The sequence below is a fragment of the Lynx canadensis genome, chromosome A1 (assembly GCF_007474595.2).
Source record: "Lynx canadensis isolate LIC74 chromosome A1, mLynCan4.pri.v2, whole genome shotgun sequence".
Taxonomy (NCBI): domain Eukaryota; kingdom Metazoa; phylum Chordata; class Mammalia; order Carnivora; family Felidae; genus Lynx; species Lynx canadensis.
In genome coordinates, this window is record NC_044303.2 from 109,653,654 (window position 1) to 109,681,635 (window position 27,982).

At 51.8% G+C, this 27,982-nt stretch overlaps 1 protein-coding gene across 7 annotated transcripts; it reads right to left on the minus strand.

Annotated features, from left to right (window-relative positions):
• Nucleotides 1–1,809: 1,809 nt before the first annotated feature.
• SEPTIN8 (septin 8) lies at nt 1,810–27,981 on the minus strand. Of its 7 annotated transcripts, none has more exons than XM_030317932.2 (10): nt 25,950–26,106; nt 16,143–16,263; nt 15,004–15,199; nt 14,482–14,662; nt 13,795–13,956; nt 13,114–13,210; nt 12,752–12,920; nt 12,384–12,516; nt 12,099–12,289; nt 1,810–3,140 (listed from the first exon to the last, which is right to left on the minus strand). In XM_030317932.2, exons 1-10 carry the CDS (start codon nt 26,049–26,051, stop codon nt 2,975–2,977), a joined length of 1,518 nt encoding a protein of 505 aa, XP_030173792.1. In that variant the 5' UTR covers nt 26,052–26,106; the 3' UTR covers nt 1,810–2,974. The 7 variants fall into 7 exon arrangements, with proteins under 7 accessions (XP_030173792.1, XP_030173782.1, XP_030173774.1 ...); XM_030317922.2 differs by having other exon boundaries at nt 1,810–3,137; nt 14,482–14,668; XM_030317914.2 differs by having other exon boundaries at nt 14,482–14,668.
• Between the last annotated feature and the right edge of the window lies 1 nt (nt 27,982).

Genomic DNA, 27,982 nt, shown 5'->3' on the forward strand with positions numbered 1-27,982 from the left:
CCTGTGGTCATGATGTGTTCCCCGAAATGGTGCTGTATTTCCCACCCTCGTTCATCCCCCTAACAAGGACTACTGACTAGCCACTGGTGCTTCTGAAATCAGGGGCATATTCACGGGTCAAATGTAAAACATGGCACTAACTGGTGGAGGAATACGATACATCTCTTTTTGAAGAAAGGAAAAAACTTAATTTCCCAAAGAAACCCACCGGTGCTTGACTATTTGTTCCTGGCATTCATATTCTGGTCAAATGTGTTTGTTCCATACTTCAGATAAGAGAGAGATTACTCCATTGTGTCATGATTACTTGCTTGAGACTTGCTGCCACATTTAACGAAGAAGAGGAGGTAGGCATCCCTGGGAGTCCACTCTGGGCTGCTTTTGAAGTATAGGAGTGTTATACTGGAACATTCAGACTCCCAGAAAGGTGTGTCCTTAGGAATGGTGGGCTTTTTAGAAAATTCATTAACTTCCCAGGATCTCTGCTGTGCTGCCTTTAGCCTTGTTGGACCTCACGACCCCATAATGGGCACTCAGAACAGCTGAATTCTCCTGGTCCAGCAAACCCAGAGGCCTGATCTCCTGGCAGATATAGCTTTATTGGTCGATGTCTGATGCCACCTCCCACTGAACAGAAACATTGGCTGTTGAGCTAGGAAAAAGGCCTCCCCAAACCATGTGCCGTAATGTCCCCCCCTAGAAACCTGTTGAGACTTAAGGACTTGTCTGTGTCACTGAAGCTGCTCTTCAGGGACTTTGGGACCCTTCTCTTGAGAGGCAGGAGGGCCATGTGCCAGGGGTCGAGGAGATGCCCCCACAAGTGCTTCAGGCTTGCTTGAACTTGGCAGTTTCACTGTAGTTTCTGTTCAGAAGATTCTCTCCCAATATCCTTTCCAGACCCCCCTCCTTCCATCTCCACAAACTTTCCCCCTTTAGGGATAGTAAAGCCTGTCATTGCCACAGGGTTCCCCTTGGCTCAGTTCAGGGTCTGAAGGGTCAGAAAATATCGCTTGTGTGTCCAGTTCCAAACATTCAGTAAAAATGCTTTTAACCCCTGTCCATTACAATATAATGTGTGCTCCCCTCCAACAAAGTTGCTTTTTTTTTTTCAACTAAAAATCAAGTAAATGACCCTTAAAATAAGTGTTTGTGGAGGTTATAATAGTAGTTGGCTTACCTAAAAAAGTAGACTGGTCTGTGCAGCACCTGGTACTTGAATAAGTCTTATAAGTCCCTCTGGGAAAAAGTCCTTGTTTTTCCAGAACTGAACCGCCTTAAATCAAGGCTGAAGGAAACGTGGTTGCAGCTATGGTGTTGCCAAAACCACGGGAGATTTTGTGAGTGAGCCTGTCTAGTGCAAACCGGGAAGTTCAAAGACCTACTTTTGCTCTCTATGACAAGTAATCACCGTGGGGGCCGGGAACAGGAATGATAAGGATAAAAACCGTGGGTGAGTTCTTGCAGCTGAATGGGGGAGATGCGGCACAGCCCCACCCTCCAAAGCACCTTTGGGCATGAGCTGGAGTGCGTTTGTGGATTGAGGCCTGTTTGCACTGAAACACCATATTGTACACCTAAAATTGACCTCACACCGTATGTTAACTACACTGCAGTTAAAACAAAAACTTGTTTGCAGAGGGTGACCATGTGCCATTCGCTACATGTTGTCATAACTACCTGGGACTTGACACATGGCCAAAATTTGACTTGGTGTTTCTGTCAGAAGCATTTTCTGTGGCATGTTACGAGAAGACAACTCTCCTAGGGTCACGGATGCCCAGTTCCCATGGATAAGAAAACAAGTTACCATGACATGATACAGGGCTTTGGCCTCTTTATTTTCTTTTTACAGTTAATTCCACGCATAAAAGACTTCATAAAGCACTACGGCTCTGGCTGTACCCCGGGCGAGCTGCTGAGGGTGGAGCTGGCTATTTTGGACAGACTGCACTGGGACCTCTATATTGGGATACCGCTGGACTTCTTGACCATAGTAAATATGAGGAGTTTGCAGAGTCTGCCCTAGACTCGTGTGCGCCTTTGGAACAGCTGTTCACAACATAGGATGGCAAAGCACAGGCGTGCACACGTCCTTACACGTACCACAGTGAGGTGACCCACAGGGCTCATGACACACGTAAGAGGGAAAATGGAGATCTTAAATCCAACACAGTTCCACCAGACCCCCGCTTCTAAAAGACAATAGATTATAAAGATTTTTTTGACGGCACTGTTGTGGTGAGTTTCTCTTTAAATACACACTGCAAAAATATTTAACTTTCCATTCTATGAATACTGTACATAAAAAGCTGTCTGCCTGTGCTACACTTTACACACATTCACTTAGCTGTCTTTATTCACCTACACACGATCCTTATTGAGGCTTTAGACCATATTGATCTGGCACTTAAAAAATATTGTATTAGTTGGTATTTTTTGAGTTGGGGAATGATGGTCATTCTTAAGGAATGATTCCGTTAGTAAGGCAAAATTATGCAATGGGAAATGTATGGGGTTTTGGTCGGTTAGGAAGCATGAAGATTAAATCACTAAGGGCTGTTTCATTCTGAAAACTGGCCTTTGTTGCCAAGTTGCAGTATACAGATACAAGTAACTTTTCTGCTATCTTAATCTTGAATAGTATGCTTCTGTTTTTCAGAACTGAAACATTGTCATCTAGGTACTTTGAGCTCTTAATGACCATCCCAGGAAGCAGATTGTCTTTTCTCTCCAAGGTTGAAGCTCAGCTTGGCCACAGAATGAGTATTAAGCTCAAGTCCCTTATGGGGCCATGGATGGGAATGGAAGGGGTTGGGCAACATCGGATGCTCCCTGATGGAAATTTAACTTGTTTGCACTTTTGGTCATTGATATATGAAAGGTATGGGGTTTTCTGTTCTAACATTAAAAACCACGGTCTCTAGTTCCATGCCCTGGTGGTCCTGGGCTGGCCCCACGTGGTGGAGCTGCTGCCTCAGAGGAATCCTTCCCTCCACGTCGCGTCCCTGACCAGGCAGCTGCAGCACTGTATGGCGGGCCACCAGCTGCTGCAGTTCAAGGGCTCCACACTGGCCTTGGTCATCATCACCTTAGAGTTGGAGAGGCTCATGCCCGACTGGTGTACTCCTATATCTGATCTGCTAAAGAAAGCACAGGTAGACATCAACTTTGCCCCGGACCAGGGTCTCAGTTTTGCCCCTTGAGCTGATGCACTCTGCCCCCAAAATGGTACGCATCGCCCTTCTTGGCCCCTGTGGGCTCCAGATGTTCTGGCCACAATGACTCTGTGAAGAGTCTACCTAAGGCCTAGGCTTTGTACACTTGGCATACCCTCTGGATGAGTATGGGGTACATGTTCCCTTCACTGGACCAATTGGGTGGGTTTCTTGACAGTGAAAAGAGCTTTATCTCAGTGGCAGCCCTTGTTGTCAAGAGGATGGGGTGAAGTCCGGGGCATGTGCCCGGCTCAGGAGGAAGCACCCCTGAGCTTAATATTGCAGCGTGTAAATCTCAGACCCCTCACCTTTTATCTGACTGTATGGTACCGGGTACTGGGGTACCATGAGGAAGGCACTGAAGGATCGGAATCTCTGAGTACGGACAGGGTAAGATGGAAATGCATAGTTAGATGAATGACAGTTTTACTGAGGTTGGAGGTGGATGTCCCTGAGATGGTGGGGTTAATGCTCTTGAGCCAAACAGTTCGACCTTCCTGAAATTACTCTGTGCTAACATTTAAGCACTCACTATTTTATTTGGAATGTAAAATGGTTCTGTTTCAAGGATGACTCTATTTTAATTACAGGTCAGTAGTGAGCAGTTGAGCCACTGCAAGGAACTTGTAAAGCAGCACCTGAGAAGTTTGTAGTCCTTTTCCTGCTCAGACAACTTTGTTTCACTTCCCAGCCTCTGTGCCCCTACCCTAGTACCCTTTAGAGCTTCATGGCAACCCCTTCTTGCTGGGACGCCTCTAAATTCTAGGCTTTATGGATCCTGTAACAATAAAGGAAGAAGGCACTGGAAGGCAACTGAGAAAAAGCTCCCGAGTCTTGAGAAGGCAGTAAGGAGAAAAAAGGCAGGTCGGGGGTCCCTTTTGGGAAGGGTGGTCTGACAGATCAAGACCCTGCTCTCTTCTCTCCCATGGGTCCAAGACCAGCATGAATGAATGAATGGTCATACTGCACCTTGGTTTTCCCTTCTCCTTCAGCATGGACTGGTAGCGGCCCGCAAGGGAACTGGAGTCAGGCCAGCAGTGGGCCTTGCTCAGGACCGAAGGGCCGGGCTGGTTCTGACTGACCAGCTTGTGCTGCTCCACCTACGGAGCTGGCCAGGTTCTGTCAGCTTCCCAGACTTCTGGGAAGTGTAGCACTTCAAGTGCCAATGACCTTGCCCATCATGGCAAAAAATGGGACCATTTCTCCAAATGAATGTCCCCTGACTTGGCCATGACTTAGGTCTTCTCTTCATAAGACCTGGATCATAAAGTATGCTGTGTTCAATGTACAGTAACTTGGTCAAGCTTCACACATGTTTGTCCTTTGTTACTCTTAAGCAAAGTAGTTTACTACCTTAGAGGAATTTTATGTTTACGAATGATCTCAGCAGCTGACCCCTGATGAGAAAACACAGCTCTGAGAGCTTTAGGTCGAGATGAGCAGGTTCTGAGGCTGAGGCTGCTCCCAACATGGCACTGCTAGAAGGAGATGACTGGCACAGCCGTGAGGGAGAAGCCAGATGTCTCTCGGACAGCAGGACACTACAGAGCCATTGTCTGGGCAGGAGAGTCCAGCAGGCAGAGCTGCCCCCTGGAGCTGTGTAAGCAGCGTCGGGAATACGAATGACAGAACCACACACTTCACAGTGATTTCTGAAGTCTTGCCACCCTGAGCAGTTTTTTGTAAACAGGCTAAGCTGTGAGGAATACGACCTGCTGCTAGATGCAGAGAGGTCACAGACCAGGTAGACTATAACAGTGCGCGTATGAATCTCTACCTATTGTCCACACAAATTTGCCTGGTGGAGCTTCTGTAAAAATAAAGTTTAACTCCTTTCAACCTCATCAGAATCTTATTTTAAATGTATTGGATATCCAGCATTTAGACTCGATAGTCACATACACTTAGAATACCACCTCCTGGGTCCCAGCAACAGCTGTCTGTAGTCCAGCACCAATGGAGAGGCTGAAGCACAGCCTGCTGCTCACGGCAACCCCTCCCAGGGCCACAGCTGCCCCCTGCCCCCTTCCTTGCGCTGGGAGTGAGGACTGGGGGCAGGGGGAGCAGGGAGTACGGGTTCATGCTGAGCACCCACCCCAGCTCTGGCTCTCTCTGACTTTGGAGAACTGCAGGGAAGTCTTGACCTCTTAACTAGGGAGCTCTGAGTGGAAGCTGGGTCCTCAACGCTAATCTCTCAGAGAAAGGAGAAGGTGGACCTGTGTGTGAACCCTGTACTGAGAAAAGGGACAGCCCTGCTTTAGTAAACAGTATTGCTCTTTGAGAAAGCAAACTTCTGCGTTGCCAAGTACCACTTGGGAGTTTGAGAAAAGTTTTTAGGCTGTTGAGGCTCACCTTGGGATTCCAGGTCCCATCTTCCTCTCTCTCTCTCTCTCTCTCTCTCTCTCTCCCCCTCTCCCTCTCTCCCTCTCCCTCTCCCTCCCCCTCTCTTTTTAAGCAACTCCTATCCCACCTCAGATCAGAGATTGGGATTGTTGTGGTGGGAGAAGTATGGACACGATTTGTCTTGCTTTTGTCCCTGTCTACAGAAGGGGAGGGATTGGTGAAGGACTGTAGCTGCAGAAAATGGAGAGGAGAGAAGACACGGGCAGATGGGCTGAGAACAGAGTAGGGGAGCATCCTGGGCCTTTTTAATACTTGTCCAAATATTACTTCCCCCAGATGGGTGAGCGAGCTGTACAATGCTGTTCCCTCTACCAATGTCACCTTTGTCTCCTCTGGTTTCCTGGAGGGTCTTTGCCCTTCAAAGCTCGGTGAAGACTTTGCTTCCCTGCTAGCTGACTCCCCACAGGGAGAGCTGAGCTGAACGTTCATTAGGGGTGTCTGCACACAAGTCTCCCCGGTGTGCTGTCACCTCTCTGACCTGAGTCCCCCTCTCCTTGTTTTAGTCTTCCCAGTGACTAAACTCCAGCACTGGTCTGCCCTTTCTTAGCCAAATATCCACCTACCAGGGCATCCCACCTCTACCAAACCATCTCAGGTCCACCAACCCACACTTTTGTGTGTCAAACTGCACACTTCAATTGTGGCTACATTTTCACTATAAGTCCATCATCCCACTGGGTTGCCAAGTAGCAACTGTAGCTCAGGAATCAAGGGTACAGGCTACCAATAATCAAATCTCAACTCCACCAGTTACTAGCTGTGTGACTCTGGGTAATTACTTTACCTCTCTGCCTTACCTATAAAATGGGGGGGGGGGGGAAATAGTACCTGATCTTGGAATTATTATGAATATTAGAGGAATTAATGCACGTAATGCAATTCAGAACAATGCCTGACACACCATAAGAACTCAGATGTTAGTTGTCCCATGTCAAGCCTCTTCCACAAGGATGTAAACTCTTAAAAGGCAGCCCTTCCCTTCTCTGGTGGCCTGCACCCATTCACGCATGCTGAAGATTGATGGACCACAGGCTCTCTCCTAACTATGACTCTTTCCTCCATCCCACACCCATTCCAGAGCTTTTCGCAGATGCCCACAGCAGGAGTCACTATTGAAACACAACTCCTATAGAAGCTGGCCAACCCCACAAAGTTCACAGAAAAGACAAGCTGTGTTTTACCACAGTCGTAGCAGATTAATAGGCTAGAAAACATGTTAAATCAGAAAAGCTACTGCCCAAAAAAGACACCACAAAAACTCAAAATAAATGCAAAATTTAATGGGGAAAAAAAAAGAGTACAAAGTGAATGGAAAGGAACAAAAACAGTCAATGTATGAAGGAGTAAATGAATTAACAGGTGAAGCAGTTTTAGAAAAGCATGTTAACGTAACAGACGAGCAAGCCACACTTCCCTTGGGCCTCTTATCCAGTAATATGAGCCCCACTTAACAAGCACCCACACACAGACACATGGAAACATATATGCAGTCAGTCTGCACAATTACAAACCACCTCCATTCAGGTTACCCATCACCAGGGTAACCATTCATGCCGGTTCGCCTGAGACCGTTCCAGCTTACACCTGTTGATCTGGCATGATTATTAATAGGACCTGCTTTCACTCTGAAAAGTCTCAGTTTGGACAATAAATTACATGATTCTACCCAAAACCAACGTAGCTCATGAGAGACATGATCATAAATGCCAGCATGACCCCACTGACAGTCCTAATAATGCTAAAAGATGATTCTGAAAAGGAGAGGCAAATCAGATCCTGACTACAAGCGTCACATCCCGGACGGGGTAGCTTGTTAAATAACGGTTTTAAGCTCATTTTGTGCATCAAGGATTAATTTGGTCTCAGCTGAAGATGATAAACTTACAAACACAAATAGCCCAGGGAGAGAAGGGTGGCAAGGCTCACTAGAGCCGATGGTACCTGTGGAAGCAGCTCAGACCCCAGAAAGTGTTAAGAGTGACAGGTCTCCCGAGAGATGCTGGGAAGCCCTGCACCCATAGGAAGGTAACCAGCCACAGTTCCGACCTTCCAGTATGCCCGAGCTGCAGCCCACAGGCTGTGGTGAATGGGTGGCAGGAGCTGTCTACTCCAGAGTCCCCAAATCGGCCCGTGAACCAGGAATCTCTGTTTCTTATATAACCAGCGAATCCTCTGGGTCACTGAGCCTCATCTTCAGAAATACATTAGCTGACAGAGGCGATCTTACAGGTCATGCCTCAGCCAAAATGAATACACTCTCACACATATAATCCCCCTAAAGTCAAGCCACCGACAGTCCACATGTGCCTTAGGTATACGCTGATTGGCCTTTTGAATGCCCACACTGAAGCCCCTTACAATCTGGATCCACCCCTGGTCACGGCATGACACTTAGAGCAGTTGCACTCCGGACATCCGTAAGACCTTCTCTGCTCCTGGTGAGGAGGACAAGGCTGCCTTTTTCCTGCCGTGCCTCTGGGGACACACACACGGCTCGCCCCTCTTCCCCACTCTGAGTGGAGCCCCATCTCAGAAGGGCAGGACGAAGCCAGGACTTGGTCCCGGAAATCAGTAAAGCAGGCCAAGGCAGAAAGGGGGAAACAGCAATGGGAAGGAGGACAGAGGACATGAAAAACAAACGACCAATCCGACAATAAATTAGCGCGACTTCCCAAGGCTTCCGACTAGGGAGTGCACTAGACTGTGAGCTGCCTGAGGGCAGGGCTGTGTGTTATTCTGAGTACACTGTATCTAGCACAGTGCTCCATCAACATTAAATGAAATCCTTTCATCTACTCATTTTTTTATCTATTTCATCACACCATATTCTCAGCCCTGATACTCGCAGCGGCTCGCAGACCAACAGGAACATCGGAGAATCAATACTGCCAGTACTTCCTCACAATGATCCCCTGAAGAACGCAGTGGAGGTGGGAAAGCTCCTTGGCTGGTAGTGTTTTCTCAAATAGTCCACATACATCAGACACCTTCGTGTCTTTGCTTTGTGAGTCGGCCAGGAAAACAGAAAACAACGACCTTGAGATAAAAAAACGACCTTTTCCTGGCAGAGTACTCTTTGCATTTGGAATATGCAGGATTGGTTTGGGGGGGGGTCTTAGTTGGAGTCAAACACTTAACACACACGTGGAGTGGTCCCTGTGTATGGGTAGCACCTGTGGAGCACACAGACAACGGCTTTGGGCTGCTGTTCCATTTACGTCCACATTTAAAACACTGCATGTGGTCTCCTTCGTGTCCCACTTTCATCCATAAAGAAATTCCAAACACTGTCATCACAGGATGTTTATTACCCACCTCTCCCTAAATATTATAGGGATGCTTTATACATAAGAAAGGTTTAGAGATATTTTTAGTTTTTAAAAAATGAGGGAATCTGGGTTACTTATGAAAATAACGGGAGAGGATATTATTTGTCTTTACGCTTGTGCCAAAATAAAAATTTAGAAGTATCTTAAAAGTTATTATTGAAATTAAGCTCTAGGTTAGAAAAATTAAACTGAGGGGGAATCGAGCGAATTTTGCAGCATGTATACCAGACCACGCGGCCACACCTAGGGCACCGCATGAGTTGCCATCTTGACGCTGAACAATTAGGCCGAGCATCGCCGGCTGGGGCCTTCGCTAGAGCGGCACATAACTGCTCCGTCAAGGAATAGTGACACTGTAAATGGAAGACCAGCCACTGGCTCTGAAAAAAATAAACCTTGTCAGTTTTGGATTCCAGCATTCATGGCTTTGACGTGTTTGCATAGAGAGGGTGGCCCACCAGGCCCAGGGCAGCCTGGGGGTGGGGGTAGGGGACAAAGCAAGGCTGTAAACACTGGAGTCTGTACCGGCTCCCAGTCCGTCCTCACACCATGTTATGGGAGAAGAAGGGTCACAAGGTGTAACTCAAGCAACTTAACACATGAAAGTCTAAAGTCCGCTCTTGACATGTAAGTCTGTGCGTGCGTTAACTGAAAAATAAAAATAAAACAAACAAAACAAAAACAGACACATTAAAAGATACGCAGACGACCAAATCAAACAGAAACAAAAGACAGCAAGTTGGCTGCTGGGAAAGGGCAGTCAGTTTGGCATTTGTGGCGAGCAAAGCAGAGAATTTGCTTTAGTTTGTGGCATTCCGGGCTGAGGGTCAAGATCTGATTGGGAAGTAATTTTGCAAAAATGGATTAAAATCTAAAGACTAAGTATAACCAATCAAAGCAATCCAAGTCAGTGGTCATGAAAAACCACCCCCCACCCCGAAAGTGCTCCTCACATACCCCATTCCCCTGACCAGGACAAGAGGAAGGGGCACTCCAGGCCACCTCACCTACCCAACTCCTGGCCTCACAAGGCCAGCACGGGAGGAGAGGTCTCTCCCGGAGGCCAAACTGACTGAAGCTTTCTGGCATGTCCAGCAAGCAGAAAAGACCTGTTTGCCAGACCCAGGCCACACTGGGAAGGCAGGGAGACCCGACACCACAGATGAACTCTCACCCCGAGAGCTGTGCTGGTGCCCTTGCAGCTAGCCTGCACCCCACCTCCTGGCCCTGTCCTGGCCACACGTCCATGTCTTCAGTGTCTGAGTAGTTTCTCCATAGTTTATCTCCTAGGAGATTCTGCCTGTCTTTTCTGAAACAAGATGGCCCAGACCAAGCTGGCAGGGAGCAGGGCACAGTCTCTTTAGATGCCAACACCTGGGACGTAGACCCACACACCCCTTTCCAGGAGAAACTGGATTCTTAGCCACTAGCTTGAAACCCACAGAGATTCCAATTCACAGAGCCCCAAGGCTCACCAAGCCAAGAGCTGGACATGGGGCTGGGGCTGGAAGCAAATGCAAAGCAGAGAGCAAATTCACATGGTTGAGGGAAACGTGGGGCTAGGGTCCTCCCTGGGGACAGGCAGGGCGTTATCTCTGCCAACAGTGCCAGCAGATGGGGTGGGACACACCAGGAAGCAGGATGAGGGAGACTATAGAAAGGAGGGAGGGGGAGGGTCTGTCCCAAAGCAGAGCACAGGCCTTAGGAATAAGAACTAGCATTCATTCCTAAATGCCTGGCTTTGTCCCCCTCATTTCTCCCAGGGAGCAGCTCAAGAAGGTTTTTTTCCTCAGATGTCTCTGTGCTTATGTGCCCTGGGGGCTGTGTGTGTTTGATGACAAGTGCCTGAGTCTGTGCATGTGACAGGGCTGGAGTGAGAGTAAGACTGTGTGCATGGGTGTATGTGTGTTAGGGAATGGCATTACTAGGGGCGGGGAGAGTGCTGATGCCACAAGCAGCATCCCAGAGCCACGGCTGGCTACCCGCTGCATGGCCTTAACCACAAGCCTCCACTGCCACCAGGGAAAGAAGGGCTTGAACACACACATTCCCAAACATTCCAAGGAGACATGAGTGTCCAAGACTCAAGAATGAGGACAAAAATGGAATCATCTGCTTAGTTCCTCAGCTGACAAGCGAAAGATGGTATCTGACCCAGGCCAGGGGCAGGGAGAAGCAGGGATGGACGAGATCCCACAGCGTGATGAGGTACGGGACACTGAATGAAGTAGTGTGGAGGAGGGAGACCCCCTAGGAACCAGGGCATCTGGACTCTGGCTGAGAGTGTGGAAAGAGGCTTTGAAAAAGGCTGAGGAGAAATGACTCGGAGTTGCCCCCACCTGGCCAAGAGGTTCACTGCACTGCGGGAGGCTGGAAGCCTCCTGTCCTCCTCTCTCTTCCAACTCTAACTTCTACTTGAAGGGCAGCTCCTCTCTGGAGCAGGACTCCCAGAGCCCGTTCAGGGAGCTGGTGTCCTTCCTTCCACCAGGCAGTGAGCAGAGTGCCCGGGGGCCAGTGCTGCCTGGGCTCAAGCATCCACCTGCCAACCAATGCAGGTCCCACATCCACTGTAGAGACTGAGGGGGATGCACCACACTGCCCAAGCAAAAACCACAGGAGATTTTGGAATCTGGAAATGCGGACATTCACGGGTCCTGCCCCTCTCTGGGCTCGAAAGACCTTCCCTGAGACCTCTATACCCTTTTAGGCCTGTGTGGCCCGGGCTTCACCATCCCAGCTCTGAGGGGGCGGCAGGAGGGGGAGAGAGAGAGAGAGAGAGAGAGAGAGAGAGAGAGAGAAAGAGAGAGGGAGACAGGAAGAAAGAAACAGAGATAGAGCCTGAGACAGAGCCAGGAAAGAGAGAGACAGAGAGAGAGAGAGGAATAGAGAATCGGGGGGGGGGGTAATAAGGGGTTACCTGTGCAAGACAGAGCATGCACAAATACCAGTATCCTGAGATATCAAGCTCACCAGTGAGAAGAAAAGAAAGGAGGGCAAGAATGAAGTGGGAAAGCATGTGGGACTGAGAGCCAAATGGTGACTAGGCAGAGCATGGGCGAGAACCAAAGTAGACTCAAGGAGCCAAGAGTAGGACAGAGTGGGTGCCCAGGAGGGAGCAAGAGCCAGCGTGGGCAGGAGGCCCACCACCTACTTCTTCTTGTCCTTGTCCTTCCTCAGAGGCTGCTGCGAGGTGGCGTGCAAGGCCTGGGACTGCAGGGCCTCCACCGCGGCCTTCCTGCGGTTGAAGGCGCTAGTCTCCTCCTCCAGCTCCCTGCGCTTCTCCTCCACCTTGCGCTTCTCCTCCTGGTGGACCCGCTTGAGGTGCTCAAACTTCTCATGCAGCTGGGAGCAGAGGAGGAACAGGGGCTTCCTGTGAGCCTGGCCAGGCCCCGCCCTCCCTCACCTGGCCTCTCCCAGACCTGGAGCCCACACGTACCTCCCTCTCCTTCTCCTTCAGCTCCAGCTCTGTCTCCTTCACTTTGTTGACGAACATCTGCCTCATCTCTTCCTCCTTCCTCTGCAGCTCACTCAGGAACTCCTTGCGCTTGGCCTCGTAAGTCTCCTGCAGACTGTGGAGACGCACAGACAAGAGGCCAAGGGTGGGATTGCAGCGGGATGGGATGGGGCAGAGCCGGAGAAGGGGGATCACTTGGGCAAAGGAGGGGTGTGGGGGTGCCAGGGTCCCCACGCCCCTCCCCCTGGCTCATGAGACACCCCCCCCCCGCCCCCACCAGGCACAGCTGCCAGCATGGCAAGTCTGGCCGTGGCTGTGGAGATGGGCTCACGCCCCACGCAGGATGTCACCTGAAGGGCTGGCTGTCACCATCGCTGTCCTGGAAGCCCATCTCCTCCAGCTTGCAGCGCCGGTACAGCTCGTAGTGCCGACTGTGGGTCTGTTCTCGGAGGTCCTCCATGTTCACTCTGATCAACATCTCCCGGAGCTTCACAAAGTCACAGTGGTTCTCATTCTCCACTGCAAGCACAGGGCCCGTGGGGCATCAGGTGAACACACACACAGGTGGGCACAGGGAGGAAAGGACACAGGAACAGCAGTCAAGTGTTCCAGGCCGACTCCATTGGCAGCACAGGCACTGGACAGTCAAAGGGAGGACACAGGCCAGGAGACTGAGTTTAGGCCCACCACCTGGGGATGTCTAGTCACTTACCCTGCACCACTCCCCATGGGTACTGCCGTGCTCGGACCAGCTTGTTCCCCACCTTCACCTCCTCAGTGCTGCCTACCACAGCGAAGGGCAAGTGCGCCTGGAAAGGAGCCCAAGTATGGGTGAGCACTGGGTGGACAGACTAATGGACAGACCCTCCCTCACTATCCTGGACCCCAGGGAAGGGATGCCACACCTGAACAAGGCGTGGCCAGATGCTTGCTTCCTGGCTCTCTTTTGGAGAAGTATCCTAAGGCCTCCAAATAGGAGAGCGGGCTGAACCTGCACCCCCATCTTCCTCACATTTGAGGGGTTCTTTCAGACCTTGGGCTCCCTAGGGGCCATTAGAAGCTCCCTCACAGGACCTGCAAGCCTGGCTTTCCTCCATGTTCCCAAGCTCTGGCATCTTACCTGCTTACTCCTACAGGTTTCAGTTCCTGCCCTGCATCCTTATCTTGTGAAACTTAAGCGTGGGAAAGGCCCAGCACCAGCCCAATACCCAATTCCTCCCATCTCCTGGCCGTAGGACGTAGGACTGGCTGGCTTCCAGATGCCCACCCACCCGTCTTTCCCGAATCCTGAAAATCCTGGGGAATCCTGGGGGAGCCAGAGTCTCTGGGGCTGCCACAGATCTATGCTGACTCCAAGCCCCCTCTGGCCCTGAGGCCAGTGCCCAATGCTCACGTTCATGACTGCGTTAATCTCGGCAACAGCCTCATCATCAGTGGGAAACTGGTAGATCTGAACCCCATTGCTGACCAGCTCGCCCATGATCTTGATCTTGAACTTGTGGAGCTCACTCTTGGAGATGGTGTCAGCCTTGGCAATGATGGGAATAATGTTCACCTGCCAGGATGAGGGGTGAGGGGCAGCAGGTTAGTTCTCCCTGACTGTGGACAGCCCTGCCCAGGCCACATCCCCAGGCAGAAAGGCAGAAGGCCAGAGACATGGAGCTGCTCCCATGGGCAGCCCCAGCCTGAACCCAGCCACCTGGGGCCTTTCTAATGGGTGGTACCAATTGACTATGGGGCTTCTTACAGCCCTGGTTCCCTCAAACCACCATCTAGCCCTAAAAACTAGTCCTCTGGGCAAACCCAGCTTTGGTTTTTAAATAAGAAATAATTCAGCTAGAAGGAAGGGGCTCAGGACCAGACTAAGGAGACAGAGCTCTACAGAAAGAACCCAGAGTGATGAGGGCCCACTGGAGCAGTAGGGAAAAGGCAAGAGAAAACAGGACCAAGCCCAGGAGCTATCTGCAGGCCCCTAAGCAGCAGAGCCCCTGAGGACCACAGTAGACAGTCACACTGCAGCCCTCAACTCAGCGGAGGACCATGAAGCCCATGGAACAAGTTTGGGGGGCAGGGTGTGTACCTTGCTGTCTAGTTTCTTCATGGTCACCAGATCCAGGGACTTGAGAGAGTGCCCAGTGGGCGTGATAAAGTAGAGGCAGACGTGGACCCTCGTGTCATGGTAGTCGAAGAGTGAGCGGCGGATCTTCAGCTCCTCCTGCAGGTAGTTTTCAAACTGCGCGTCGATGTAGTCAACTATGGGCCTGTAACTAGAGACAGCTCCATCACTCCTGAGGCAGGCACTGAGCCACAGGGCGCGGGCTGCCCCCAACCTGCTCTCTGTAGGGACAAGCGGCTTCAGACTGGGGTTCCCTGTCTGGGTACAGGTGGCTGACCCTGTCTCCTAACCTCCAAAGGGGTCCTTGGGACCTCAGGTGTTCCCCAAGAGGCCCTCCTCTGGCCCCCCATAGGGTGGAGGGCTTGCCGATTAGTGTGGGAGCAGCTAGGAATTAAGGGTGCTTGGGCAGAGCGTTAGAACTGAGCCCACCATGGGGGGAGAGGGGCAGGGATGAGAGTAGGCGGGGCCGCCCTTCCCGCCTCTTGCCTCTCATCCTTATTGATCTGATCCCCAAAGCCCACAGCATCCACGATGGTCAGCTTGAGGTGCACGTTGCTCTCTTGGAGGTCGTAGGTCTGGGGCCGCAGGCGCACACACTCCTCATGATGACTGGCTTCCTCGGTCTCGAAGGTCGTGTTGAAGAGCGTGTTCATCAGCGTGGACTTGCCAATGCCAGTCTCCCCTGGGGAGCAAGGAATGGAGGAGATGTCGAAGTTTAGAAACAGGACTGTCCCTGGCTGCTGGCTAGGATGGGTGGGGCTTGGGCACCTCAGCCTCCACACAGAAGAGAGGGGCAGGCCTCCAACTCCATCCCTCACTGTCCCATCCCGAGGAGCCACCCCTTCTTGGTGGCCTCAAAAACGTGTGGAAGAAAAAGCCAAAAGGCTGACTTGGACATAAGCCATGGCTATGTGGGATGTGAGAAATGTTTCCTCAGGGTGTGGGGAAGAGGCAGAGCCAGGCAGCTGTGGGATCCACTGGACATTAGCCTCTGCTAGCCTCAATGGGACCCATCACCTGCTCTGCACACCATCGTTCCTGGGCTGGGGCTGGTCATGAGCCAGGGTCTAAAGCCATCAGTGGCCTCCTGTTCCAGCTAGCTTTATCCGGTTCAGGACAGGCTGCTTCCCGAGGGGCACCCACAGCCCAGCAGATGCCAGGGCTTAGGCACCTGCGGAAGGTGTGGCAGAGCTCTTTGTACCGTTGGCCTTGAGACCCATGGAACCTCCCAGAGCCTCCCTGTTTGGGGCTGTATTTGTTCAGATGCGTGCCGGAGCTCTCGCATGGTATTATAATAGGACAGTCTTGTTTACCATAGTGTTCTTAATACACAGTAGGAACAAGAGTGAATGTTTTAAAGATAAACACACAATCTAAACCTCTGTGATAAACACTCTCAGTTTACAAAGCACTTTCACAGCCCTGATCTTGTTCACTCTTCGAGGCAACTGGAGTCAGGCCCCCAATATCTGTCCTTGACCCTGGCAGAGACACCAATCAGTGCCTTGCCATGACCCTCAAAGTGTCTCTCTGCCTAGGAGGTCCCTTGTAGCTCAACAAGTGGACAGGGCACAGAGCTCCATCCCCTGTCTGAGGCTGCCCCCTGGCCAGACTATGACACGTACCCACGCAGAGGATATTAAAGCTGAAGCCCTGTGTGACTGACTTGCTGACGAGCTGGTCCGGGAGGCTATCGAAGCCCACGTGGCCACCAAGGGAGAGGCTCCGGGGCTCTGGCTCTGCATTCTGCCAAGAGAGAAATAGGGCAAAGCAGTGAGCCCACCAGGGAAGAGGGGCCACGTGGGGAGAGGCTAAACCCCAGTGACATGCACCACCCCTGCCCTTGCCAGAATTCTCAGCAAATCTCAGGACACAGTGTGAGTCTGCCAGAGCTCCAACTCCAGGACGAGTTTCCACACAGGAAGCCCAATGTGCCTCAGGGCCCCCGATCCTGTCCTAGAAAAGGGCTTTCACCCATGGCTCTTCTCTACCTGGGCTGGCAAGCGATACCTGGGCCTGGGGCATCTCCTGGCACAGATGGCCCAGAGAACCATCTATCCTGGTTGCCATCCCTGAGGGTTCACCTGTCCTCCTGCCCAGGAAGAGGCCCCAAATGGTTCTCCCATCTTAAATAAAGATTTTAAGAGGCCAAGGTTGGAGAGTGTGTATGTTCCTGTAGCCCCCTCTCAGACCTCACAGACACTCCTAATGAAGCAGGATTCAAGCAGAGGCAGGCCTGGTCTGACCCCCTCACACCTGTTCTCCATCAGGGGGCCCTCCCTCATTGGGCTGGGCTCACAATCCTCCATGTGCCCCCCTTGTTCGTCATATACCCAAGCATGGAGTGCACAAATGGGCCCCGCTAAAGGGGCTGGTGCTCCCTCACACCCACCACTGGGTGTCAGGGCTAGTGTCTGAGGCATTGTGACTGAGGCTTCATCCCTCCTGCCTCAGCAGTGTTCTCTAGGGATTTCTAGGCTCTGGCTCATACCACCCTCCCACACCCATTCCAGCCCTTTGTTTAGACAAAGGATTCTGGATGAGAATATGGAGGTCTGGCCTCAGGAGAGAGGCAGGCAGCAGATCCCGAGTGAGCTAGGGCCACTGGAGCTGGCCCACAGCACTATAAAAAGAAACCAGCAGGACCCGAAGCAGAGGGTCAAAGTCAGACTCCAATTTGTGCGGATAGTTTCTCTGCTTCCCTGGGAATGGGGATAAAATGCTGTCCTCCGAAGGAAGGTTCCCAGGCTCAGCCTTCCCTGCTTTGGCCCTCTTAGGGGGCTGGCACCAAACAGCTCCAAGTTGGGCAGAAACATGTCTCCTCCATTCTTGAGCCCCTCTGCCCCTACTGCCCATTAGAAAGAGCAAAGACGGGGAAGGGCAGTGAGTGTGAGTACCATCCTGCCATCCTGCCCACAGCTCCAGAGGGGAGGAAACAGGCCCAAATGGAGGCAGCCCTAGGAGCTACTGATCAGTAGACAGCGTGTGGCTACCAAACAGTGGATACGCTGGGTGCCTACCCTCCTGCAGAGTGATCTCCTCAGCACCTGAGCACATTCTGACTTCTTCATAGCTGCAGCCTGTTGACTTAGCCTGAACCCCTCCAACCATTCTTTCCTCCCCACCAGAGCCCCTGGCACACAAACTCCACCCTCTCTCCTTGACTAATAATGTTCCCCCCGCATCCCCACCCCTGCTTAGTCACTTTAGCCTTTTATCAATGACAGCCAAGTGTGTGCCATGGCAGCCTAGACTCCACATGGACCCTCTGGGCAGTGGTACTATCTCCTCAAACAAGTCGGGGTTACCCCTAAATCTGCTCTCTGATAACGCTCTCCGTGCAGAGCCTCTGCTCTTACAGCTGACCCTTTCTCCATATCCCCTGTCGCCAGGGAATCGTGTCACAACCTCCCCACTCAAGCCCAGGTTGCCCCCAGGGCTGCAAACATAAACCAACAAAGAGGCCCCAAAGGGAGCTTCCTCTCACTGGTGCCCACATCAGAAACAGTTAATGGAGCATAGAATGTGCTGGGTCAGGTCCAAACCCCACACACATGGCATCCTAGGCCCTCATGGTCTGAGGCCTTCCTCACAGGCTCGGCCAGGTTACCTCTGAATTTGTTCTCCTAACAGAGTCCGCTTCTCAGGACTCCAGAACTCACTCTCCCTTTTCCCCGGCACCTGCTCTGTCCTGGCTCTATACACCTACATTCCAGACCCCTCACTTGGCTGTGACCCCATTTCCATGCACTATTAGTCGTCCTTTCTTTATGCATCCCGGTTCTCCAATTCTTCCATAAGCTCCCTGAGGTTGGCTGCAGGCGGGGGGAGGTCAGGCTTTCTGCTCTTCCCACCCTCCCACCACGATGCCCAACATGCTAGACAATGCTGCCATTTATAAACTACTGAACACTGTCTTCAACTGCTGTGGCATCAGGGGCATCTGCCCACCTCACACAGAGCTTCATTATTTAGTCTCGGTTCCACCTGCTCGTGGCAGCTTAAGGATCAAATGGGGGACAGAACAGGGAGTCTAGAGCATTTCTCTTTGCAGGCGAAACAGAAAATCTCCAAAATTTAAGGCGTGCTGTGCTTGTAGAGAAGGCTATGTGTTTATTCATCCTCTTCTTCCAAGGGTGACACAATCAGGACGCAATCCAACATCCTGTAGCCTGCCGCCAAAACCCATCCCGTCAGCTGTGTCTGGGAACCACACGCGCGCGCACACTCGGCCACAGAGTCCTTGCACAGAGACAGAGGCCATCCTGGTTCTGCATTTCCCCCACTTCCTCACAGTTCCAGGCCTCAAAGGCTCAGAGCAGCACTCGGATGGGGGCTCTTGCAGAAGTCCACCTATCCTCACTCACCTGGCCCTGGCTGCCTTCAGTCACACAACACTGCTCCCTCTGGAGAAGTGTGTGGAGTACAGGGAGGTGCTCATCCCCAGATTGCTGTCCAGGCTGCACTCTGTCACTCCAGGGACCACAGGGCTGAGGCAATCAATGCCTGCTCAAGAGCCTCAGGGACCATGGGACTATTGATCTCTAGGACATGTGTGCACACACACATGCATACACACAGAGGAGTGGCCTCTGGTCCTGAGGAGGGCAGATTGCTGTTCCCCCTTCTCAGGAGACAGATCTGACTTCCTGACTCTACCAAAGTGTGACTCTCACTAATGCCAGCCTCTCTGATCCTATATGTGTAATCAACAACATGTGATCCAAGGTGTGCTGCTCACTACCAAGTGCCTGGACCAGGTGTCTTTGCTGACCCAGCCTAGGAGGAGCCAGCAGCCCCCAAAGCATCATCAGCATGTCTCAGTTAATACACATCAGAAAGAAATTGCAGATCTCCCAATGGCTGCCTGATGACCCTACAAATGCCCTGCAATTTGCAGCTAAGACCTCAGCTCCAACTCTAAAGGTAGGTCCTAATAGTCCTGAGCCAATCATCAGCATGATCCCATGACTGGCTATGTTACAATCAGGTGACCCAGGATGAACCTTTATGATCATCTTATAACCATTAGGGGGGCTGGAATAACACTAAAGCCCACTCAGAGGACAGCAGCACCAAGAAAATCACAAAAAACAGAAAGCCAGTGTCTGCTCTACCTCTGAGCTTTTCCCTTTGCCCCCCTCCATATCTCCCCTTTACTGCTTCAGCTAGTTGAGTGGGCCCATCCAGTCCTTGCAAATGAGGACATCTTGACTGCTAGGGTTTCCAAAGTGAGACTCAGAATGCAAAGGAACAGAGAGAAAGCAAGGAGCGTAAGGAAGGGAAGGAAAAAGTGTAGAAAGTAAAACGTCTCAGTGTTTCCAACCAAAGGAATGAATGAATGCCAAATGATGACACAACACCTCACTGAGGACCACCCTGTGTGAACTAAGCCAAATGGTTTACGGTCTCCTACACAGCCCTTCCCCACCCTGTGTGGCTGACACCACTATAATTCCCATTTTACAGGTAAGGAAACTGAGGTGCACAGGCACCAGAAAACGAGTCGGAGCAGAGCCAGGATTTGAGAGTAGCCAAGCCCTTGCCCTAAACCACCGTACTACACTACCTCCCCTATTCTTACAAGGCCCCCGGACTCCTTCATTCAGTCACTCAGCACACACGCGCCAGTCCTGCCTGCCAGGTGTGCCAGGCCCTGGGATGGCTGCCAAGGAAAAAATGAGGACACCAGATCCCAGACCTCAGGGGCTCAATCTGACACAGTTTAAACTCAAAGGGCTACAGAGGCCAGGCAGGTAATATAAATGAGTGAAGAGGAAAAAGTACAGGAATAACAACAACAATGGCACTAACAGTTGTCGAGAGCTTACCGTAATGTATGACTCTGAATGTCATCTGGCCCACACATCAGCCCTATGAGGTAGGCTGTAATATCACCTCCATCAGACAGATGAGACAATGGAGGCTCCAAGAGATGAAGTCATTTGCCCATGACCACAGTGCTCAGGAGGGTGAAGCCAGGATCTGCACGGAGACAGTATGACTGCAAAACCCACGCTTCTAGCCACATCAGTCCGTGGCCTGCTGGCTGAAAGACCTGCTGACTTGGCTGAGTGTGGGGTCCCTCAGGGAGAGGTTAGGAGTGCCAGGGAACTGCAGAGCCTGTGCTCAGTCCACAATGGCCGTGGTTCTGCAACTCCAGCCAACTGTGGGAACGCAGGCCCAGTGCTGCCAAATCTTAACGATTTTTCCAGAGAATCCACAAATCTAGATTTTTACGTGCAACGCCCTAATTCTGAAAGGTTGGCAACCAACACAAACTGAGCACACCACCGGGGCCCAACACAACCTGTCTGAGGGGTGTACCTGGTCCGTGGCCTGACAGTCTGCAACGCCGCATCTGGTAGGAGAGTGAGGTAGAAGGACAACACACTTGTGTCTCCATTCTTGGGGCACGGAGACCCGCAAGAGAGAGCTCCGCAGGAGAGAGCTCCGCCGGAGGGGCCTTCGGCTGGACAACTCACCTCCCTGGCCTGCTGGCTCAGGGGGCTCCAACTATCCTCAAAGCTCCAGAACAGAGTTGGCAGCTCTGAGCCCTACATACACAATGGGAAACTCCACAGGACCATTATCCCCTCTCTAATCACTAACAAGCTTTTGGCTCCTGAGCCAGGCCCCAGGCTTCTGTGTCATCATTTCTTTGGCACATCAAAGACAACAACCAAAATAATAACTGCTCAGGCCGGCTGCATTCCTCCATGCCCGACCGTCCAGAACAAAGTAGAGAATGGCATTTTGTTATACAGCCCAGTGGATAACTAGGACGTCATCTTCCTGACCAGGAAACGCTCGCTCCGAGCTTTCTGGAGCAGCCCTAAATGCCAGCCAAAAGGAGATACTTCTTTCACCATGAAGAGAGGTGGGTTTGGGGGAGAAACCATGTCTGATGGCTTGCCCACACAAAAACAGGATTTTATCCAGAAGAAATTGGAAATCTGCTGAATGTGTGAACCAACAGAGCCAAAGAAGCTGTGAGTGGATAAAGAACCCTGAGATCAAACCTCCCAAACTAGGCTGGTCTTTGGGATGGGAAGAGAAATGGTAGCCCACTGGAAGTGTACCTGACTCCTGAATCCTGGACAAAGAAGAGCTCCCCATCCTAGGCCTTCCACAGAGTTCTCTGGTGCCTCAGTCTTCGTACAGTTTTCTCCCCCAGGCTCCTATGCCTAGAACCCACTGGCCTAAGCACCCTGCTAGGCAAACAGGAAGCCCACTTGCCAGGAGAGCTCCAGCCCTAGGGAAGCCCTATTAATTGTTGAGCAATGGACCCACGAGTCATTGCGCCACTGGGAGCCTTCCCCACCCATGTTCCTGGCACAGACTATCCAATCCACAGCTCTAGCTACTCTAAGCAGCCTGGGCCTTAAATAGCCAGAGCAGAGGCTGCTGGCCAGAACCCGTGGTCATAGCACAACTGTCCTTGAGTCTGAGAGGAATCCTAGGAATTTTCCCAGGAAAGGCTTAGGCTCACATCCCAGGATTCCACAGCAAGCCTCTAAGCCCAGGTCAAAGGTTACGGGAAATAACCAAAGGGATATGTGCAGGAGGGCAGGGGGTAGGAATGTTGCTATCCTGGGCCAGAAGGGAAGGATAGAGGCAAGATACACCTATCCACAATCAAGGGAATACCTAGGAACAAAAGCATCTCTCTCCTAACACAGCAAAAAAACCTGGGGAGGAGAGGTGCCTGGGTGGCTCAGTCAGTCATTAAGACTGACTCTTAATTTCAGCTCAGGTCATGATCCCCGGGTCATGGGATCAAGCCCCACATCAGGCTCTGTGCTGAGTGTGGAGACTGCTTGGGATTCTCTCTCTCTCTCTTTCTCTCTCTCTCTCTTTCTCTCTCTCTCTCTTCACCTCTGCCCTCCCTGCTCATGCATTCTGTCTCTCAAAATAGATAAATAAACATTTAAAAAGAAAAAAAACCTGGGAGAAGACATGAGCATAGACCAAACAGCACGGTGGCAATAACAGCACCAAGGTAGGTAGGCCCCAGGAGGAGGCCACTGTCACTCTCAAAAGGCCAGTCACCCCCTCCTGCATCCTGTGAAGTGAAGGGACTTTGGGTGCAAAACTACTCCCAGGAGCCTAAGGCCACCCCTATACTCCATTCTCTCAGCTTCCCTGTCTCACTAACAGGCACTTTCCTCCCTCTTCATGCAAATAGAAAGCCAGGGCCACTGCTTAGTAATATGGGATAATTTGTTGCATACTTCTCATGACAAAATCAGATTTCCAAGAAGCCATAAGAAGTTACCAACTTCTGGGCCCAACCAGCTCACTCCAAGCCTAGGACACATACCTGCTTAGACTGTGTTGTGCTATCTGAGAAGGAGGGGTCCATCCCACCATGGAGCAGATAGGAGAGACACTCTGGGCCTCAGAAGCAAACTCATGAGTTCATACTGTCCCATTTGGCTCAGGGACTCCAGCAACAGCTCCCACTGCTTTGCAGTTGGGAAGCCATAACTGATCTGGACATCACTGGAAGGAAACAGACTATGTTCCCAAGTGAATGAGACCCCACCCTTAGAAGGGGGAATGGGGACAGCAAACATGACCCTCCCCCTCTCCAATCCCAGGATGGATGCCGGTGCTGGGAAGGGGCAGAGAAATGCAAGGGCACCAACAATAGCCAGTGGATACTCAGGGCTGCTGTATCATAATTGTCTGTCACTTGCTCCATTCACGCCAGCACCAGGTTAAGTATCAGGCTTGCACCCTGGCCCCACAACCAGGTCTGGAAAGTGGACTTGAGTCCATACCCAATGGTCCTTCTGAACCCCAGGCCCCAGGGAGCCCAGACCTAGGAGGCCCCTCAAAGAATAGTTTGAAACTATGATCTGAAATAGACCCTAATTCCCTCCTCCCCTGGTTCTATCCCTCTAATGTGTCCTCCAGCATAGGGGCCAAGAACTGCCTGGAAGCCATGTGCTTTAAGGACGAGAATATCTAATTGCCTCAAGACCACCCAGGGCAATTAAAGTGAAGTTACAGGGTAGTGCCTGGGTGACTAAGTGGGCTAAGCACCTGACTCTTGATTTTGGTTCAGGTCATGATCTCATCATTCATGAGATCGAGTCCCACATCAGGTTCCATGCTGACAGTGTGGAGCCTGCTTGGGATTCTCTCTCTCTCTCTCTCTCTCTCTCTCTCTGCCCCTCCCCTGCTCATGCTCTCCCTCTCTCAAAAAAACAAAACAAAACAGATTAAAAATAAATAAATAAATAAAATCAGATATCTTTAAAAAAAAAAGTGAAGTTACAGCCAAGATGTCCCTTGCCCTGTTCTCCACCACCTCTTCCCAACCATGGTTCCTCATGTGAGTCCTGAGGATACAGATGGTCCCAGCAAAGAACACTCCAGCTCTATCATGATGGCAAACTGCCCTTAGAAAATATCCTTTCCCCATGTGCCTGTGTCTCCCTCCTGACCTACACAGCTTCACATCGGGTTGTCTGGCAAAGTTTGAGCCTTGCGAGCCATGCGTGGGGATCTCAAGACCCGTGTTGGAAGCACAGGGGCAGGAAGGCTGCAGAGGCTGCAGGGGACACACGGAGGCCAGTTAGCCCTCAGGTCCTTTGCTCTGTCATCCTGCAGTTGCTCTCTTCCAGTAGCTGGACCCGAGCCACAGAGACATTCATGGTAGTTAATGCCCCAGTATGCACCTCCACCTAACCCATCTTAGGGCCCCAAATTCAGAGGGCTTTACCTTCTCTGTCATCTCAAGGGTTACTTGGGTGCTGGGATTGGGTCTCAGGTCCAAACTTGCCAATGGCCAGCGACTGCCATCCTCACCCAACCACAGGCTGCTGGTATCAACAACCTGATGGGCACAAAACATCCAGAGCCCTCTATGCCACCCAAAGCTTTTCACAAAAGTCAGGCCCTGGGTCAGGGCCTCCATCCATTTTCTCATCTTGTTGGCACTATAATTAGGCTCCTTCTTGCCACCTTCTCTGTTCCGAGCTTAGTCAGTCCCTTATCATGTGCTCCCTTGCATCACCAGTGCCTTCCCACCAGCCTCCCTGCTCTGACCCATTCCAAACAAGATCCCAGGCAGACCTTCCTAGAGTTGACATCCATAGCAAGGCCCGCTGCCCATGAGGGTGGTAGGACAGAGCTGCAGGCTTGCAGGTGGTGTTCACTGATGATCTCTCGACACCACCAGGGCACTGAGAGCTTCGCAGACATTCCTTGCTGTGCTCTCATTTCTCTCTCAGAACGGCTCAGCAAGGAGGTTCCTGGCCATTTTTACAGGACAGGGAGATACCAGTCCATGACAGAGCCCTACTGCATGAGAGGGTTGCCTCCCACACCCCTTCCCACCAGCTTTTGATTCAGGGAGGGAAGAGGCACTCCTTGGATAGCCTGCTTCTTGGAGAAGTGTCAAGATTACAGGGGTGACAACGGAAGTGACAGATGGTGCTGGGGATAAAGCAGAGATGGCGGGGGGGGGGGTTGGGGGGGGATGACTGGCTGGGAGGAATGCCAGGCATGAGGCTGCCATGCTCACGCTTCTTCCCTCTCCCCCTCATAGCTCCGCATTCCCCCAGCTCTAAAGCCTCCCTTGCCCTGGAGTTTCAGCCCTGCCACATGAGATTCTGACAGAAGGAACACAGGAGATGGCCATGGGTGCAGGAAAGTCTGAAACCCATTAAGGAGTCTGGGACCTAGGAAGGAGGAGGAGCAGAACAAGAGTGGACAGGAGTTGGGCTGCTCAAGGACAGCAAGAGGCAACAGAAACTCCCCAGAGCACTGTCCCAGACTATACACGCCCAGGAGATGTCAACCCTAACCCCGTGGTTGACCTAGGATTGAGCAGGGCTAGACAAGATGTAAAGGCTACTGATCCTGTTTATATCATGCTATGTGGGCAATAGGAACCCAGCACATAATGACCTTGAAGTACAAACTCCGTATGCTCATCTAAGCTCCAGAACGGGACAGTTCCCGGGCCCTCCAGGGCTGGGCTGACCACCAAGCCAGCCTGGGGTGGGGGCTGGGAGGCAGTGTCGACCTGCCAAAGCTCAATCAAATCATAGCCTCATGGTCAATGCTTAACACCAAAATCAACCCTGAGGCTAGGAGACATCTAAACAGATCTCCAAACATGCCACAGACTGCAATTAACCTTCCACAAACTCTTTGAAGAATATTAGTATGGTTGGGTCCATTTTATAGCAAGATAGAGAAAGAAATGATTTTCCCAGGATGACAAGCCAGGAGAGCAGAATGGAGTCCAGACTCTGAAATTCAGGCCAAACCCCACCCAAGGTCTCCACCCAAATTCAACCCCATACAAGTCCTCCCAGGAGGCTGCCGGCTCAGAACATGGAGGGTGTGGAAGGCATCCACCCAGCCAGCTTAACCTGACATAGTCACCAAGGCTCCTGGACAGCCATACATACCTGAGTCAGTCCTGTCTCTGTGCCTTGGCCCACCATGGAGATAATACCCGAAATCCTCACGGAAATGCCAGCATGGGAATCTGAGGGAAAGGCCTTTTCCATTCCACCTCCTGGAAGTGCAATCAACTCCCTCAGCTCAATTCTGAGGACAATCTCTGGGTGTGCAGTGACAGGAGCCCTAGGGAGGGGACCATGGAACGGAGCAAACTCATTTTCTGCTGCCTTCCTATACAGAGGACCAGTTTCTACCTCCACATGGACACTAGGTATCATGTGTCATTTATTATGTCCTTATCACATGCCAGACCTTGCTCTACGTACTTCACCAGGATTCTCTCGCTGAATCTGCCCAATAACCCAAGGAGGAAGGTAATATTTTCATCCCATTATATAGATGAGAACACTGAGGGGTTAAATAATTCTCTCAAGGTCACATGGCCAATAAGTAGTAGCCTAAGATTCATATCAGACAGTCTGATTCTAGTTACTCTGCATACCGCTCCCACCAGCAAGACCAACTGTTAGGGTAACCTCTGACCACAGACAAGACTCAGACATAACTTTCTGGTCAGCTGGACACAGAAAATGTACACAGACACACATGCACAGATGCACAAACACTGCCAGATCTCTTGGCCTCCAGCTCATCAGCAGGTCTCTTAGGATTCAGAGACTGCCCTCCTTGGGTGCATAAATTCCAATTTATAGTGCAGGGGTGGGGTAAACCTCTGATTCCACTCCTCCTGTATTTAAACTTACTTAACTGACACAGCGCCCCTTCCTCAATGGGAATAAAACACCTCAGTCTAGAATTATGAAACCAAGAGCTCCTGCTTCAGTTATGCATATTTCCAAAGTAGACCAACAAATGTATTTTCAGATTAAAGGGAAAATTTACATACACTAATTCAGATGACAGTATTTATAGCATTAATTACATAAGTCCTGACTCCCTTATTTAGCCCCAGAACCAATTCCTTATCGGTCACATAGTCAACATTTCCCCCTCCCCCCCAACAGCCCTGGGCCCTCCCTCCCCCTTCCCACCGACCAGGGCCTCACATGCTGGCAAGAGGACACAGCTTCCTTCACTGTCACAGCCCAGCCTCTCAGACACACCCAGATCCAGCCTCAGACACCAGAGGACAGGCAGACACAATCCCCAAAAGGCTCCCCTTCCCCAGGTGAATTATAAACACCTTTAGAAAGTTGGCTATTGGTGGGCTCAGCCCTATAGAGACCCCTGCAGGGACCACCCGAACCGAGAGCCCTGCAGAACGCATTCCGACTGGGGCCCAAACAAACATCCACTGGGCTGTATCCAGAATCGCTGGTTCCTGGGGGAATGGCTGCCTCAGACCGGACCACTGAGGTGGGACCTGCCTGGAATCGCACCCGGGATCTGAGCGCTTAGGCGGGGAGTGGGGATGGGAGAGGAGTGGAGGGGAAGGCAAAGAAGGCCCAAGGTCTTCGGGATCCAAGTCTGCAACTCATTTGAAAGACTCCCTAGGATCCTTTGGGGTTTCATCTTCACAGTCTGTGCCCATCCAACAGCACCTGCGCGGCTAGGAATCTCCCCCCCCCCCATCAGTGCAGAAACACCCCGGGAGATGTGGGGGTCCGGAGGATCCTGGATCCCCCCCGCCCCCCCCCCCCGGCCTCCGCGGCTCCTGGGCCCCCAGTCTGTCCTCGCACCTGGTCCGAACCAGGCAGGTATTTATTTGCTCCTTCCCGTGAAGGGGGTCTGTCTCTCGTGCGCCCAAAGTGGACGCCCCCTCCCGACGCCCCGGGACCCCGCGCTAGCGCCTCGAAGAGCTCGTTCCGGTGTCCCCGAGCTGACAGCCCGCCCGGCGCCCCCCGCCAGCGGCAGGGCGGCCCCTTCCCAGCGCCCCGCGCCTCTCGCGCGCGCCGCGGCCCGGCAGGGCCCTCACCGAGAAGCGCTCCAGGTCAGTGGCCGCCATGGCTAGCTCCGCACCGGGCGGGCGGGCCGGGGCGAGCACCCGGGCCGCGACGGGGACCAGCCGGCTGCGGGA